Here is a 17,656-nt window from a genome sequence, read left to right on the forward strand (position 1 = left end):
GAGGAATTTGAGTTGTATACAGTCTGTGAATAACCAGATTAAATTTCGTTTTTCTGTATTAGCAGTATGTGTCTAATAGCATGCAGATTCCACAAAAACGTATTTTTATAATATGTATTCTTACACACATGCTGATAGCTGTGTGCTGATGGAACAGAGCAGACAGCTTCAAAAGCTGTTGTACACATTTGTACCAGTGGTGCTTTCATGGCGAGTTTATCTTGGCTGGGAAGGATAAAGGGATTTGTCTTCTGTGGTGCTTTTTTGAGGCAGAGGTGAGGTGTAACACAAGAATGGGTTTCTCTTTCCATCCCAGCGCTGGGATGAGACTTAGGATATCTGGTGTGTTGGTACCTGTTCTCTCGAAATTTGCAAAACTGGTATAAATATCCCAAGCAGCACCTCTGCTTAATATACAGAGGTTGTGAAAAGATTTTAGTTTGAATGCCTGGAGGGCCAGCCTGGGACCATTGAGTCCTTCAGCACACACCCCCAGACAGTCTGGCAGACTGGAGTGCAGAACAGATGGCCCAGTTGCCCTGACCAGCCAGGCACACACCATAAACCAGAGAGAGCCCACAGCATTATGCTCCCAGTCTCGTGAACCAGTGTCATGTCCATAAGCTGAGCAGAGCACCTGCCAGGAATTCGCTCCTCCATACCCCTGCATGATTGATACTGTTGATGCACAACCTGATGTCCCTTGGAAGAATGCATACATACAGCCACAACCAAGTTTGTTTAGTTCTGCTGTGGTGAGCTGAGCCATCCTGAGGTGGAATAGCTCAGTCTCAACTCCAGCACCCTGCTCTCCCTCTTTCTATGACTGATACATGGTCTGAGCTCTTTCCTGTCTCTAGTGCACCTCAGGCATTGCTGGCCATGCACCAAGACCACAATTATCTGGCAATCTTAGCACTCACTTGCATTCGGATTTGAGAGGATACTGAACCAAAAAAGTGCAGCTTATTGATGATCCCCATGAACACGTGTGTGGCTCATGCTACTTGTACCTGCAACAGTGGCACCTGAGTATTATAGGACCAATGTTGGTATTACAGACAGCCTATAAACAAAGATGATGAGCCATGTTTCATGTCATGGTAACTAGGAACAAGGAATTTAATCTCACACTGAAGGTTCAGTGTGAAAATGCTTGCTATACTACCATTTATGTAAAAAATAGACATGGCTGTATGGTCTTATCTGAGGCAAACTACAAGTGCCTCAATAGCACAATCAGCTTAGGCACTTCTTTTGGAGGGTCCTGGTGAAGAGAGCCACTTGGTTTCCTGTGTCCTTTGTTTCAGGGCCCAGCCATAGCCACAAACTTGGCCACAGGTGAGATGTGGAGCTGCCAAGCTGTGTGGGTGGGTTCCCTCCAGAAAGAGGGCATTCATGCTGTAGGTGGACAGGATATCTTAGGAGGCTCTTGTTGAGAAGATAGAAGGGCTCTTTAACAAGGTGATATGCTTGGACACACTGGATCTGGCAGTGGGTGTGTCTGGTGCATTCTTGTAGGCTGATGGTTGGGCAAGGGCACAGCTCTTGTGGGCAGTCAGACCAAGATGGGCATGTGCCCACCACACAGGCTTGGGCCCTTTCACTGAAAAGCCTCTCAGGCAAGATTGTCCTTTTATTTCATCTGTGTGCAGTGTCTGATCTGGTGAGGCATTTTTTCTGAGTCAGTGCCTGTAGGCACTACCCACACACAAATGAATGCCTATTAATAATGATAATATTTAATGAAAAAATCTTGTTCAAAGGTTTAGCTGTACGTGTAAAATAACAGGTCAAAAAATGCAGATATTTGGCTGATTCTACTGAGCATACACTACTGCCCAGCAGAAGAAATATGATTTTTGAGATACATTCCTGTCACAGAAAGAAAAATGGTTTCTTATATGGTCAATTGCTGCCTATATACTGCAATTGTACTAACATAATTCTCTCTGGAAGAAGGAGATTGGTTTTGCTTTGCTCCTTGATTGTTTTTATAATTGATTTATCAGTACTACAGCCACGCAATTAATTTTTGGTAAATCATTCTGGACACTGAAAATATGAAAAAGGTCCCCAGCCTATTAAAAATTGCTCTTTCTCACTGTTTACTATACTTAAGTATGTGAATGTTTCCTGTTGAATCAATTTGAAAAAAAGAAAAAACACCAACAAAGGCTTTTGTGTGTGAAAGTCTTAATAATTTTTTTGAAATTAACTGTTCCCAAAATCCTTAACTGCAGAATACATCTGTTTCTTTGATGAGCAGAGGGCACATACAATGTATATATTGTATATTTTACATTCTAGCATTCTAGGCTGTAGAAAAGTCTTTTTAATCTGTCTTTATCTTACCTTTCAGAGGGAGAAAAAAACAAGTTCATCACAGGCCTTTTGTATAAAAGCAGACATAAGAACATACTTAGTATCTGTTCAAAGTCAATACTGTAGCTCTCCTGGGCTGTGTAATGGATAGAGGCAAAAAACACAGTCCTAAAGGAAAGGCTATCATACCTTTATGAAGAGAATTTGATTGTTTACAAAATAGAAGTAGTTTACATTTTTACATTTGACCTGATTTCACATGGAGAAGCAGTAAATTTCACTGAGAATTTCACCACATTTTTTAATGAGGTGGGAAATTGAAATCTGAACTGGCAAGAAAGCTAAGGAACAGCAGACCTGTTTCAATGAGCAAGTTCATCGATTTGGCATGTATGAGGAGGGAATTCTGTTTATCTGAATGTATGGATTCTGGTTACAGTATTGCTGTCTGGATAATAAAATTGCAATTAGGAATCAGGATGTTTCTGAAGCTTCAAGAAGTAGACCCTGCGGTCAGGGCAGAGGGGAGGCGGTGCTCCAGGCACTGGGGCCGAGAGTTCACTGTACCCCGTGGTGCAGCTCATAGTGAGGCAGGATGTGACCCTGCAGCCCCTGGAGCTCCACAGGAATGCAGAGATCCACCTGCAGCCCATAGGGGACCCCACACTGGAGCAGGTGAAAGCCTGGAGGTTGTGTCCCTGTGGGAAAGCCCAGGCTCCTGTCCCCATGGGGAGCCAAGCCCACACTGGAGCAGGTTTGCTGGCAGGACTGGTGACCCCATGGAAGACCCACACCAGAGCAGTGTGTTCCTGGAGGACTGCACCCTGAGGGAGGGACCCACACTGGAGCAGTTTGTGAACTGCAGCCTGTGGGAAGGACTCACACTGGAGAAGGTTGTGGAGGACTGTTCCCATGGCAGGGACTCCACGTTGGAGCAAGGGAAAAGTGTGAGAAATCCTCCCCCTCCAGGAGTGGGAAGGAGGGTTAGAGACATGTGATAGACTGACTGCAAACCCCATTCTGCATGACTGAGGAGGAGGAGGAGGAGGAGTTAGAGAATGTTAGGAGAAATATTGATCCCAGGAAGAGGGGAGGGGTGGAGGGAAGGTGTTTTAATATTCGGTTTTATCTCTCATTCCTTACTTGATTGGCAATAAATTAAGCTCATTTCCCCAAGATGAGTCTGTTTTACAACAGTAATGGGTGAATGATCTTTCCATGTCCTTATCTTGACCCAGGACCTTCAGTGGTATTTACTTTCCTCTGCCTAGCTGAGAAGAGGAGGCATAGAGCAGCTTTGCCAGGTACCTATCCAGAATCTGTCCAGGGTTAATGCCTCACAGTAGCAGAGCATGACTGATGAAACTCAGGTCTCTTTGTTTGTGCTACAGATCTATAATGATAAAATTAAGTTTCAAGGTCCCAAAAGCTACTGCAAATCTGGAACATTTTCAGAGCAAGGCATGCCATTACATTCTCTGTGGCACAGTAACTACCCTACAGATAGCAAGTGTTTCACACCAGAGTACGAAGTGCCACGTTCCTGTCCTTCTCAGCAGCAGCACTCTTTTGTTTGAAACATCCATGCAGAAAATCTGAAAGTGGTTCTCTGATTTGCTGTTTGGGAAGAAGCAGAGAGAAGCAGGTGCCCTAAGGGCTGAGCAAGGCTCCTGGCACTGCAGTAGCTGGGGTGCCAGTGAGATGTGTTGGAAACATTACAACCTTCAGGGGCCTGATGCTGGGATGCAGAACACCTCTGATGTGTGCGTGGTTCTGCTGTCTCACATGGCACATGATGCTGATGATTTGCTGTGCTGAAGGGGTTCGTTCTGGCTGTGAGTTTGTGTTGCCTCTGTGCTACCAGGGTCCCAGGCAGTGTGCATGCACCCCAGGTGGCACTGGGGGTGCCTCCTCTGGTGATATCCAAGGTTGCCACTGCACCCCAGGCCCTTGCTTGTACCATGTGCACGACATCCTCCAGCCCTTAGCTCCCTGTTCTGTGGGTGAGTGCCTAGGACCTGCAGTTCACACGAACTTTGCTGCTCCAGTGCTCCCACACTGTTTTCTGTGTTCTAACCAAAGTAACTTTATTTTGTACATATCAGTGTCTCCACCTGTGAAGTTCAGATACCTACCTCCTTTATGAGACACTTTGTGATCTGCTGGTGAAAATTTCTGTATATGAGCCATTTCTATTTGAGAACTTTTAAGTTAATATTAAATACCAGAAAGAAATAAAACTGGTTCTTACTTTCACTGGGAAATTGATGTACTACTCCAGTGTTTGTTATCTTTTAATAGCAGCTATTGTCCTTTAAATCCTAAGTCATTGTGTAATAGCATCCTGTGTTAAGATTGCATATGTTAACAGAACATTGGCAAACACACAGAGTTTCTCTAAGTTCATCTTGTCAGAATTCACAAATCTGTTCCTCTTTTAAAGGACTTTAGCCCTTCATAGTATTTTATTAAAAAGGTATGCAAAGTAGCTCTTTCTTCCTAGGTAGCAGAGTTCATACTTAATGTGGGAATTTATAATATTCATATGGAGTATGCATGACTAATTCTAGAATGCAAGAAATACGATTCCACTTTCAAGCATTGAAATACATGACTGACGCCCAAATGTTCGAAAACTGAAAAGGAGTATAAAACCAATGTTCATTGCATACAATGAAAGCAAAGATACAAAGGCAAGAAAGAGTGAACAAGAAAACCAAACATACATAAGCATAATTCATTTTTCCCATCAGTCTATTTATTTTTGAGGCTTATTGTCTTGATATTTGAGTCCTGGGATTGATATGACTGGAGTATTTTGTTCCTTTGAAACTTCCCGTTCCAAGTTAGAATATTTACTTTTTTTATTCCAACAGTCTGTCAATTGAGTTTAGAGGTGGATATCACAAGAAAAGTGAAGAGTGTTTTTGATGCCTTGAGAGGTTTCCTGGAACAGAGGTTAGACAGTTAAAGGAATAAAATAGGTATTTATTAAAAAGGCCTTCAAAGGATACACCTTGGGCAGTACAGGAGCCTGACCATGGCTCTACCCAAGATGGACGCCTGGTCACGAGTTTTCCCACTTTTGTAAGTTTTGGTCCATTTACATTTTGGGGCTAATTGTCCACTTACAGCTTCAGGTTATGAAATCCCATCCTCCCAGATTGCTCTCTTCAATTTGCTGTTTATACTTTTTGGGCCTGAAGCTGTAACAGTGTGCTTGGTTCTCAGGCTGGAAAAGGATTGCAACTAAACTGTGAGAAGAACTTATTAACACTTTATATGAAGCTCAGAGTTATATACTAATGCAGTAGAGAATCTGGAAAATATGGAAGCTAAAGCTTAAAGCATCATTATAACCACAAAATAGAATTGTTCACATGATGGAAAGCAGTCCTCTCAGATGTCTATATATTTGTTTGTCAGAGTTGAATATTAGCCTCATGGATTTATTTTGTCCTTTCTCAAGTAAGTATTTGGCCTCAACTGTTGTTAGTACATAGAGGTTTTGAAAAGTATTCAGCAAATCTCTCTGGCTTTCAGGTATAGTTGCAGGCTCCAGCCCTCTTCATCTTTCTTCAGGGTGCCCCAGCACTGTCTCTGGCAATTTTCTAGATCCTGAACTCATTTTTTATTTTTAAAGTTTTATGGCAACAGATATATGAACCGTTAAGAGTAATCATTCTAAAAATATTATCTCACAGAATCACAGAATAAACTAGGTTGGAAAAGACCTTTGAGATCATCAAGTCCAAGCTGTGATCCAGCATTACCTTATCAGCTACACCATGGCACTGAGTGCCTCATCGAGTCTTTTTTAAACACCTCCAGGGATGGTGACTCAACCACCTCCCTGTGCAGTGCAATTCCAATGCTGAATGTGAATCTTCACTCTTTCTATGAAGAATTTTTTTTCCAATATCTAGCCTAAATTTCCCCTGGTGCAGCTTGAGGCTGTGTCTTCTCATCCTGTTACTGGTTACCTGGGAGAAGAGACTGAACCTCGGCTGGCTGCAAAAACATCTTTCACCAAAGTCATTCCTTTCCCTGCACTGTTTTCTGTATGAAACGACCTAGAGGTTTTGCTGGAAAGAGGAGCAGTTTTATTTGTCACACTGGGCAGCACTGCAGTCGTTCCCAAGGGACATGCAGTGCAGCAGGAAGCTGGGTTGCTGGTTCCTCCTCTGGGCCGTTGTGGGCCAGGTGTGGTGTCTCATCTTTCATAGAGGGCCATGGAATAAATCACTGCATTTGCTGGAGGAAGTGGGAAGCAGGAGCAGGTGGGAGGGCTGAGAGCTGTGAAATGGTAAAAGTAGAGCTGACATCTCTGCAGAAGCAGGGCACTGCTGGGCAGGGCAGCCAGGTGCCAGAGACCACAGGAGAGACCTTGCCGAGGAGCCAGGTGGCCACCAGAGGTGGTGGCTTGGTTGAGCTGAAAATGAGCCCAAGGGAGCAGCCCCGAGCAACAGTGACAGAGCCAGCAGAGCACAGGGCTGTGCTAACGCTCTTCTGCTCTTTTTCTGTCTCATTTTGATTGGGGGTGGAGGGGAATGTGGAGGTTAAGAGAGGAGCTGTTTTCATGGTAGTATTTATACAGATGAAACCTGACATTTAAGCTTGAAAGCCTTTGCAATCTCGCTGAGGTACTTCCTTCAAGAAGGAGACCTCTCAGCAGCTTTACTTCCTCTCTCTGGCTGCTTCACCATCCTGTCTCATCTGGACTGTCCCATCCTCCTTTCTCGTGCTTTCTCTCCCATGTGTCTCCAGAGACAAGGGCAGAGGAGGTGATGGGACTGAGCAGTGAGAAACTGGAGGAGAGAGGGAGCAAAACACATTGAAGACAGAGGGAGGAACTGACAAATAGTTGTGCTCTGCAGGAGGAAGATACAGTGTTGGGTGATTGTGTTTTACTTTGACAGAACATAGCACATGCTATAAAAGGTGAATTAATACCTGCAGTATTAAACATAATTGACCTGCAATACAATAGTAGGTGTGATTTTGCCCTCAGGTAAATATCTTAGTTCTTTTATGCATTTTGACTTCCAGATTTTGAGCATACAGTAGGCACACATTGTATTCTCAAACAGCCCAAGCACCTTGGCTAAATTTGTAGCTGTATCAAGGATTACTGCTAAATTCAGTATGGGTCTATTTGCAAAGAATGGAATATTTGGTCATAGAAATTTTGCATAATTTTGCATGATAATGTCTAAAAAGCTATAGGCAGGGGTATTTTCAGTCAGTGAACTCATCTAATCAGTGCAATTCCATGGACTGTTATTTTCTGTGGGGATCTTTTACTGTCAGAACATATCTCTTTTAGCAGAGTTAAGGTTTCAGTAACTTCCATATTCACACAAAGTCTTATGCAACTGCACATCCTCAAAAAGAAAGGGGGGAACTATGAGCATGAGTGCATTCATTAAGTTACTTAGTAATGGTTCTTTCTAGAGATGGGTCAAAGGTAGCAGCATGAACTTTAACCAGAAAAAAAAAGTTGCAGTAAATGTAAGAAAGAAAAAGTAATACTTTGCAAACATGCTATTAAAACAAGAGGTCACACATCAGAGTGTCTGGGGTGGAAATGTAGCTGTATAAGCCTGAATGCTAGTACCAAATCAGCAGTATATGCAAGTATGTATTTTCAGTTTTTGTCTTTCATGAGTCATTTTACCATGTATCAGCATTTTCTTTTCTTGATGTTGATCACCTTTGTATTCCTTCTGCTGTGGTTGTGGTATCTTTTACATGGGTTCTTGCTTTCAGAACATTTCCTATAAGTAAGTTCTAATGAATGTCAAATTGATTTCCAAAACATGGTCCCTGGGGAATTTCTATACTGAAAGTCTGAATACGGCTATATATGGAATTTGCTCCCTGATTAGAAGCTGCAAGTGCAAAAAGCTAAGATAAAACTACAGTTTAATAAACTGAAACTGCCAGTATGCCCATGTTCAAGCTACCAGAGCTTTAAATTACAGCAATGTGCTTCACATACAGCTATTTGGCAGTTGCAGTTTCCTGTTAAGCATTATGCCCCCTCTGAAACATAGATTATTAGTATTTATCAATTCCAACATGCCATGGGCCCCTTCTGCAGAATAATATGGAAGCTGCCATCATTTGATAGTCCTTTGCTATCACAGTTTAAATGGGGCTGCTTAATTGGAAATTTTCAGTGAACAGTATTTTTGGTGTGGGAGTCTTCACTTTCTAATTCAGCTCTTCTCTTCAGTTCTTCACTGACCTTCCCTCTATTTGTGTTCTAAGTTAGTAAAGTTTCCTGTGACATTGCACTCAGAAAGGGAAGAAAATCATTAGGATTAAGGATTTTATTCTGTTTCCCAGACTGCAGCACTTTGCTGTTACATGTTTTGTGACTTCCCCCTTAAAGTCTTTCCTCTGCAGTCAGATGTCCTCCAAGGCATTTGATAATTTTAGATCATCTAACGGAGATGTCAGTTTTAGACCCAAGGCCTGTACCCCTCCAAGTATTTTGTGTAAAGCAAGTAAGGCTGTCTTTATATAAAGGACAAAATGTGTAGCTCTTAAATTGAATACATCCTTCCCTTTGAATCTAGCATGCTCAAAGGACCAGGATTTAATGATGGGTAGGGACACAAGCTGTAGCTAGTGCAGCTCAGTATAAAGAAGCAAGGCAGTGAAATGAAGCAGTCAGTCCTGAGGACTTGAGGTTTGTAGCAGCAGTGCTTTGGATTGGGTTTGCTCTCATGGGAAAATTGCCTTTTGCAGTTGGAGCATCACTAGGTGACCTCTGAGAACATATATTCCCACTCTGTCCATTGTGCCCTCACAGATCACTGCAGAACACGAGTACAAGCATGATCTATGAGTATGGTCTGGAGATAAGCCTTGTAAACAGACTCCTAAGCCCAAACTAAAATCATAATCTAAGGGCATCAAGGCTGCTTTATTTGTGAAATGTATCAAGTGCATCAAATGACCCACAATATGCACACTACTCTGGCTGGCACTAGTGGAAGGAAGCAACAGAAAGGGGTAAGAGAGCTCACATTTAGCTGCATCCATATCTGACTGTTGTTCAGCACGAGTGAAGTATGCAAAATTGGTATCCAAAATGACTTGACTTAACATATTCCTAGACCTTCCTCCTTTCAGTGCACTGCTATTGCCCAGAGTAAGCCATGTGTTTCTTCTTCTCTACACTCTCCTTTTACAAATAGGCTTCATTCCTGCATTTCTGACTAAAGTCCTGGAGCATACTCTGGGTTGGATCAATAACACTAATTCAAGACCTTATTTACTAACTGCTACTCAGCAAATCCCCTCTTATAGATTTGTCTTTAAGAGCTTTGTAGATCACCAAATCACGTAGACATTCATGACAGCTTCTTCAAAATAAGTATTCTGTATTTTCCCAGAGGAGTAGAACAAAGAAAATAGCAGTGAAACACCAGAAAGTTTACACGGATATTAATTATCCTTAAACCAATAGCTTTTGCTTGGTCAGGTCGGTAAGTATTGCTTGTTTCAAAGCACCCCCTTGTGCAGGCAGTCGGTAAGACAAGTTGTACAAGAAACTTCTGGCTCCCTGACACCTTGATCCCTGGGTGAAGATCTGCATTTTCCAAGTCACCCACCCTACTTCATCTGCCACAGAGGTCTTTTGTTCAATGGTTTATGTCCAGAGAACTCCTGAGGTTTCAAGCTGCTGAGCCTGGTCAAACTGCTGTAATATGGATGGAGGTAGTCTTCAAACTATAGGTTCCCACTGTTGTCCACTGGTAAAATATAATTATTTGAAAGTCTGGTATAAGCATGGGTAAAGTCCAGCCGAAATTAGTCAATATGGATCTTCAAAATGACCCACTGCATAAACAGAAATTTTTGATAAGATATTGTTGATAAGCTTTTTATAGATACTAGTCACAGGTAGTAAATAGCAGCCTGAAAAATAAAAGGCTGCAGATGTGAGTCTTCCAAATTGGCTAGTGACTTCAGTCTGCCAACCTGGAGATGACTTTATAGAAAAGTAGCTTTTGAAACCTTATCTCTTTCTGAATTTAAGGCTCCTCTGGCAGCATCATAAGTTGGGGAGCGCAGGTAGAAAAATTCTCAAAGTCTTTAGTAATTCTGGAAAATTTTGTCAATATTATGTAAAATGATGAACATTTTAAAATATTTGCATCATGCTTTTGAAAGAAAATAAGCATCTCTTCAAAGCCAATGATAACTGTATGTTTCACTTGTCTTAAATCTATTATTTACATCCATTCATTGGGCAAGCTCTGTCAGCAACAATGTTGAAATTAGCCATTTCCTTGACAGAGCTAGTCCCCTTCTATTGGGAAAAATAATAATTTCTATTCGTTCTTTCAAGCTTGAATTTTGCAGTGCTTTTGTCAATGTTCAGATTTTGTGCCGCCCCAATTTTTTTTTTACTTTAGTGCTTATACTTTCTTTACTAAAAAAAAGGAAGCATATTTTCTCTGAAGAGATAAATAAGGAATTCTGCATAACTCTTGGTGTCCCAGATATTAATTCAATGATCATTTAATTGCATCACAAGAGCTATTGGTTGAAATTAAATTACAAACAGATGAGAACAGACAACAAGTTGTAAAAAAGAAGCTGAGGTATCTGCAAGTGTTTCAAATATTCCCCAAGGTACCCTACATTGTTCATGCTCCAGAGAACCAAGGCAGCAGTGCCAGAATGCCACCTGATAAAATACTTTTAGCACAAAGGCACCTGAATTCACTACCTGCACAAGCTTTTTCATCAGCGGGATGCATGTGTGTTTATCCTATTAATACCTACATTCCCTGTCTCCTCAACCCATTGATTCTCACAGTTTACCTGCACTTGATGTGTTCCTCTTCTCTTACCTCACAGAGTGGCATCCTGCTGGCAGAACCACGTCCCATGTTCTTACTGCTCCCCATATTCATATTCCAGGCTCTGCTGACAAATTAGTGAAACAAAAAGCTGATAAATTTGGGCACATCATTCATTTCATTTTGGCATAACTCCTGTGGATTATCTTAGGTACAGTGTTATGTAAATGCTGTATCAGGTGCTGAGTGTCTAACACACTAAGTACACATGTGAAGTTTAGAATTTGAGTAGTGCACATGGTTCTTGTGAAAGATTATGGGTTTACATTTCCGAGTGCTGGGTGAAAAAAAATGTAGATGAGTCAGTTGTGCTACAAAATGGTACTACACCAGATTTGAAGACAAAATTAAATACTAATGCATGAAATACAGACTTTAAGTTGTGATAAGTGCAGATCTAATGCAACTTTAACTGCAGAATTGCTGCTGCTGACTTCATAAAATATGTCCCATAAACAGCTGTTAATCTGTTCAGCATTTGTCTCTTACCATTCATTTGTTTTGTAATCAGTTCTCATTTGTTCTACATATGGTACAGCTTTCCTTTTATAGCAGCTGCATTTAATGAACAATTGGAGGCACAAAAATATTACAGAAATGATTGTTTAACTATTCTCCTGTATTTTATCTGTTATTAGGGTCATTTGAATAAAAGTTAGAAAATAAGTTTATTAAATATAGAGTAAGGAAGGTGTAGATGCTTTGTCATCCTCCTGAACTAGTAATTTGTAGTGGAAGTTCCAGTGACTATGCTTTGCACTCCTCTTAGCTCCTTTAGGCAATTAATTTTCTCTATTTATACTGTCCATTCCCTTTTGTGATTCACTGACGTCAACATGTCAAATTTGATTCGCTTTTTGGCTTTGCTCTGTAGCTCTGTGTCATATTAGAGACCTTTAGGTAATGCACTGAGTATCTTGCAGACCAACTGAGTGCATTTCAAGATTTTTAGAAATGACAGTTTATAAGATTTAAAATTTTGTCAGGTGTTCTGCTTAAATGTGGGAATCAGTGGTTATTAAAGCTGATTTGTGTGAAGATAATTGCCTTCTGGAGTACTTGTGTTTAAGTGTCATCTTAATTGTTTTTTCCAAAAATTCTGATCTTTAACAAGAACATTTTATGCTAGTAAGTGTTCTCTCTTATTTATTCGTGCTTCAGCCATGTCCTGCATCCTGAGCTTAATGAAAAAATGTAACACAATCCTTTGTTTATAGGAGAGTATAGGTGAGAATATAGCTGTGTGCTGAAACTTCGCTAGTGTTAAGGGCATGGTGTCAAATAGGGCAAATGCCCATGGATTGGAAAGCCCTTTGTCCTTGGTCAGTCTTCACTAGTGACCTTGACCTGCAGCTATTGCAAGGAATCTGCAAATCTGTCAAGTGCAGCAGTGGGCAGAGGAAAAGGGCTGTTCATTAGAACTGACTGCTTGGATCAGATACCATTCCAGAAAAGGAAAATTTCCAGTCAGTTCCACCCAATTCAGCCACAATGCCAGGTGGGTTGGAGAGATGATTAAAGAAAGAAACAAGTAATTGCTTAAATGTGCTGAGCATTTTACAAATTGCATGGTGTAAATATTTTGGATATACTGTTTTCAGATTGTTGATGAATCAAAATAGCTGCAAGTGAGTTTGATATGTGTCCCCAGGCTTGTATATAGATATATGTGTTAAATTCGCATTGTATGGGCAAATGCTCAGTTGGGAGACATATATAAATGATGATAGAATATTTTAGAAAGGATCTCAGGTATTTCTGCAAGGCATTTTCATTGAAAAAGGTTTAGCTGTGAGAGAAATGTGCTTGTTTCTAAATTTAACCCTACTAACAGTTTACCATCTTCTCTTTTTGTGTGTGTGTCTTTTTCTCTTCCAGTGCCACCTTGGGCCTTAATAGCCATAGCCATAGTTGCAGTCCTATTAATCCTCACCTGCTGCTTTTGTCTCTGTAAGAAATGCTTGTTCAAAAAGAAGAACAAGAAGAAGGGAAAGGAGAAGGGAGGGAAGAATGCTATTAACATGAAAGATGTTAAAGATTTAGGGAAAAGCATGAAAGACCAGGTAAAGTACCACTCCATTTCTTGAACTTTGGGTTGCATTTGAAGGTTTCTGTTTGATGTGTCTAGAAAAAGCTGTGCTTGTTGTCTCAGTAGTGGCTCTGTGAAGAGTGGACTGATTGACAGCATCTTCTCAGTGGTATCACAAGGGATGAACCTGGGTGTGGCATCACTGATGAAGAAGCCAGCCAATTTCCCTGCTCTGCTGCAGAAACATGAGTAGGCATATAATGAACTCATCTTTAAGGGGCAGTTTATCAAGGGTATCCTGCTTGCTTCAAAAGTGGAGCAGCTGTGTGCAATTTTCACCATACTTTTTTCAAGACCCGCTACAGTGTTTGTATATCTTACTAGCAGTCTTTCTGAGATTACATAGTGAAGAAAAGTAGCTGAGGACTCTAAATTTCTTTTTACACAAAAGTTCAGCTGAAAAGGAAACAATAGTATAGAGGCAAAAATGAGAGTTGGGAACAAGGGGAAATAATGAAAAAGGAAAACCACAGGAACATTCAACACAGTGATGTTTGGAGAATTCATTTTGTGCTAGAGAGGAGATTAAAGATAACAGGCCATAATTGGAGCTGTAAGTCAACTGAGTAACTTGGAGAAGAAGATTAATATAATGCCCTTTGAGAGCACCATCATTTTCATAAGGGCAGAAAAGCTTGTCCTTTAGATCTGTGTGGTGGAAGAGAAGCAGAGGTTGCAGGGCTTAATGCTAAGGGCCACAGACTTGACTAATACCTTCCTGAGAGAAAACAAAGCTTTTTATTCACAGGATTTTAGTATTGCCCTTCCTGGAGCAAACTACTGGGAATAAACAGCAGAATGAGGAAATAAACATGAAGTATCTATTTGTCCTCAAACCTCAGAGATTTCCTAAGCTAAGAAGGCAAAGGGCTAGATTTTTCAAAAAGGAGGGACTGAAGAAATTTAGAGAATTGTTTTGCAAACCCTCCTAAGTAGGAGCAAATAACTGTAAAAGATATTGCATAGTCGAGTCTGTGTTCCCAAGACCCCTGGGGAAGTTGAGCTAGAGCAGTACAGGAGCCATTGCCCAGTCCAAAAGAGAGTATAAAAGCATGTTCAGGAATAAGGAGATGATTCCAGAAGTTGGGATCTAGCATAGAAGAAAGGTGAGCTCAAGGCAGATTCATCAGAAATACAAGTCAAAGCTGGGAACCCAAGGACTAGGGCCAACTGGTCAGGGACAAGATCCAAGAAGAGAATCTTAAAGCACAGTAGCTAAAGAGGCACATGGGTCAGTCCAGAATAAGTGGTGAAATGTCACTGCTCAGTGATGGAACAGCCACCAGTGTGGCTCATCAGTCTTCAGATTCCTGGAACAGGTTAGCATGCTTTTCCAGCATGTAGGATGTGGGATGGGAGGAGCAAAATCAGGAGAGTGGATGAGGAAGCCTTGCAGGTCTGATGACCAGCTGCAGTAGATCACATGAGAAGAGTCAAAATGGAGCTCAGGTAAGGGGAGGAAAATAATGGTTAAGTGTAGAGCTATCCAAGCTATTTCCAGTTTCAGTTCCAGAGACAAGAGGACAAAGAGCAAATACTGGAGACCCTTACATCCACATTGCAAGTGGAGTACTTTAGATACTGCATGATGCACCGTTTCAACCTTGACTCCTCCTGGAGATGCAATGCTTCGTGTGCCGCACCGGGTGTACTGGAGTGTGTGACACCAACTGTGTGACACCAACACAATAAAAATTCACACCTGAAAAAAACATTCTCTGCAAACGAAATCACTAATGTAGATGGAGGTATTCCAAGGTTAGAAAGATTAGTGAGACTGAGCTCAAAATCATCAGAGCAGACATTCTGCGTTCTCCCTTGAAGAAGATATTATGCTGGTGGTTTTCTTCTCCGTATGATGAATATGAAACAAACTCCTCTTAAAGCACTTTGATTTAGCATTCATCCCTGTATTTGATTTATAGATTTTGTTCTGTGGTATTAATATTAAGAAATTGTGGGAGATTTCCCCTTCAGTGTGTGGAAAATCAGATCATCAGTTGTTGGCTTATCCTAGGCTACTGTTGGCTAGCTCCTCCCATTGAACCCAGAATAATTTGGAAGAACTGCTTTGATTATGCTGGTGAAAAAATTTCTTGAGAACTTTGTTATGTCGTGCTGATGATAACAAACTTAATACTTTGTCATAGGATAAATAATGTGCAGTTTGTTGATTGATATTTATGTGGAATTTGTTCCATATTGTGCAAGGCCTTCGTTGTATTTACAATGTATTATTAAGTGTTTTTAATTATATTCATTAGGACCTGGATAAATGACCATGGACTCTTGGAAAATAAGTATTTGAAATGTAAAATTACATTATTTTATTAACATTGAGTTCCCTTTGTATCTTTTTAATGGGAAAATTTGATAAAAAGCTGAATCTTGCATCTTTTGTCTACAAAAAGATCTCAGACTTTGAAATGTTGCACAGATAGGTATTTTAAGATGATTCCATTCAAAATACTGGGTGTGGTTATTTAAACCTACATTTGCCTGGATATTTTGGGATTTAACTAGCATCTTTGTTTTGCACAGTTAAACCTAAGGAGGATAGATTCACAGTTGGTGTAAATGTCAGACCTTTAATAAGTAGATCACCAACTCTCCAGCCACGTCTCCTCACTGTCTTGAGATTTCAAACCTAGGATAAAAGGTTCTTAAATTGGCACCTTAAATTCATTTCCAGCAGTCTGACAGTGTACAGATTTGAAGTCCTTGGCATTCAGTAACTTTTGCCAACTTCATTCCTAATGCAGCATTTTTTTCTGTCATTTTTCTCTGTATGACGTATTTTTTTATTCTAACAGTTTGTCTTGACTTACCAGTGCAGGTTTTAATATACCTAGCTGAACTCAAGGCAATGCTAAACATAGCATATTTCAGTTAAGAGAATTTAAGCACTTTAGAGGCTCTGGCATAAAACAGAAAGGCGAATAATATGAGTGCCTTTTATCTCTTCAAAGAAGCAAATTGTTAAAACAGTAATTGAAGGGTAAGATGTAAATCTAATGCCCTTATAAAGGGCAACATACAGTACTAATGTCAAAAACTGAAAAACCTACTTCATTCATTGTTAGGCCTGAACCTGCAAGTGCTAATTACTTCTGCCTTCAACTAAGAGTGCATAATAGCAGTTGGCTGTCACGTGGCATCGTGTAGGATCCTAGTTCCCTAGGCACATGAAGTTGAAACAGTGCCATTTGGTAAATTGAAATCAAGAGCTCCTGGAAATACAATTTTTGTCTTAGTCTGGATTTTTTTGTTGCAGGGAACTTCTGAACTACTTTATTCATGCCTAATCATTATAGAGCCATTTAACTTGGCATAGTTGAAGATCCTTTTGACAAAGAGACACAGTTAGCTCAAAAGTCATACGGAAAGGGGAATAAATTTTTGGTCTCTTTTAGAATATTTGTGCTTCAAAATCCACTTCCCTAAACACTGCTTCAAAAGAGAAACTGTCTTTATATGAAGATTATCAAAAAATGTAGCTGAGGTAGAATGGGAGATGAGTTGAAAAAGAGGTTAGGTTTTCCGTCTTGAGACCCATTTCCATTGCAGGCAAGGTTTGCTTTTTCAAGTCGAGTATACAGCTCTGCCAAGGGCCACCAGGAGGATTAGATTCCTTCAAGGGAAGGCAAAATTGTTAACGAATGTACACCTGTAAAAAAGGTCATTTCTCCATGTTTTTTACTAATGTTTGTGTGTGGATGTTTTAATTTTTATTTCTTCCTCCTCTGTCCTCCTTGTCAATGTTGTGTCTCATGACTGTTCTGGATTGTCACTTGCGGTAGGTTTATTTTGCTATTTGGACACACCTAGACTTAAGCTCTCATGCATAGTCTCCTGACAGCTCTGTCTCCTTAGCAGAGATGGACATGTAGTAGCTTTGATACACACATCAAGAGGCTGAACTAAATTGATTGGGTATTTTTTGGTTGGATATATACTTGGGGAGAGACTGGAGCAGGGTGGAAGAAAAGAGGTTGTCATTCATTCTATAGTTAAAATATTAAATCCAACTGTACCAGAAAGCTCAAGTTTAAAATTGATCAGCACATAAAAATAACTTGCTAATTATATTTTCTTTTTGTATAAATGTCACCATCATCAAAAGTAGACAGAAGCAATGTGGTTTTTTAATGTCTTAGTTTCTAAGTGTTGCTAAAATAACTGCTACCTCATGAAACTTGCTGTGGGCTCTCACATCATCTCAGTACAGTGCTCAGGCACTGAATTCTTAGTGTTCCATTCCACAGTTTTTGAAGTGGTCTTAGTACAGATTGCTGTTGGTGCAACCTAGTGATAACTGGCACTAGGGTTTTTGTGAGATCCTCCCATCATGGTTTTCATC

The 17,656-nt window shown here is 40.5% G+C and overlaps 1 protein-coding gene across 6 annotated transcripts in view; it reads left to right on the forward strand.

The window, feature by feature from the left end:
• The window catches only part of SYT1 (synaptotagmin 1), a 333,238-nt gene that overhangs the window by 231,381 nt on the left and 84,201 nt on the right, over nt 1–17,656 (forward strand). For all 6 annotated transcript variants that reach the window (XM_014888619.2, XM_088164987.1, XM_088164986.1 and 3 more), the window contains one exon: nt 13,086–13,270. In XM_014888619.2, coding sequence (XP_014744105.1) covers nt 13,086–13,270 — 185 coding nt within the window. The remainder of the gene's footprint in view (nt 1–13,085; nt 13,271–17,656) is intronic.

The sequence above is a fragment of the Sturnus vulgaris genome, chromosome 5, assembly GCF_052056855.1.
Source record: "Sturnus vulgaris isolate bStuVul1 chromosome 5, bStuVul1.hap1, whole genome shotgun sequence".
NCBI classification, from domain to species: Eukaryota; Metazoa; Chordata; class Aves; order Passeriformes; family Sturnidae; genus Sturnus; species Sturnus vulgaris.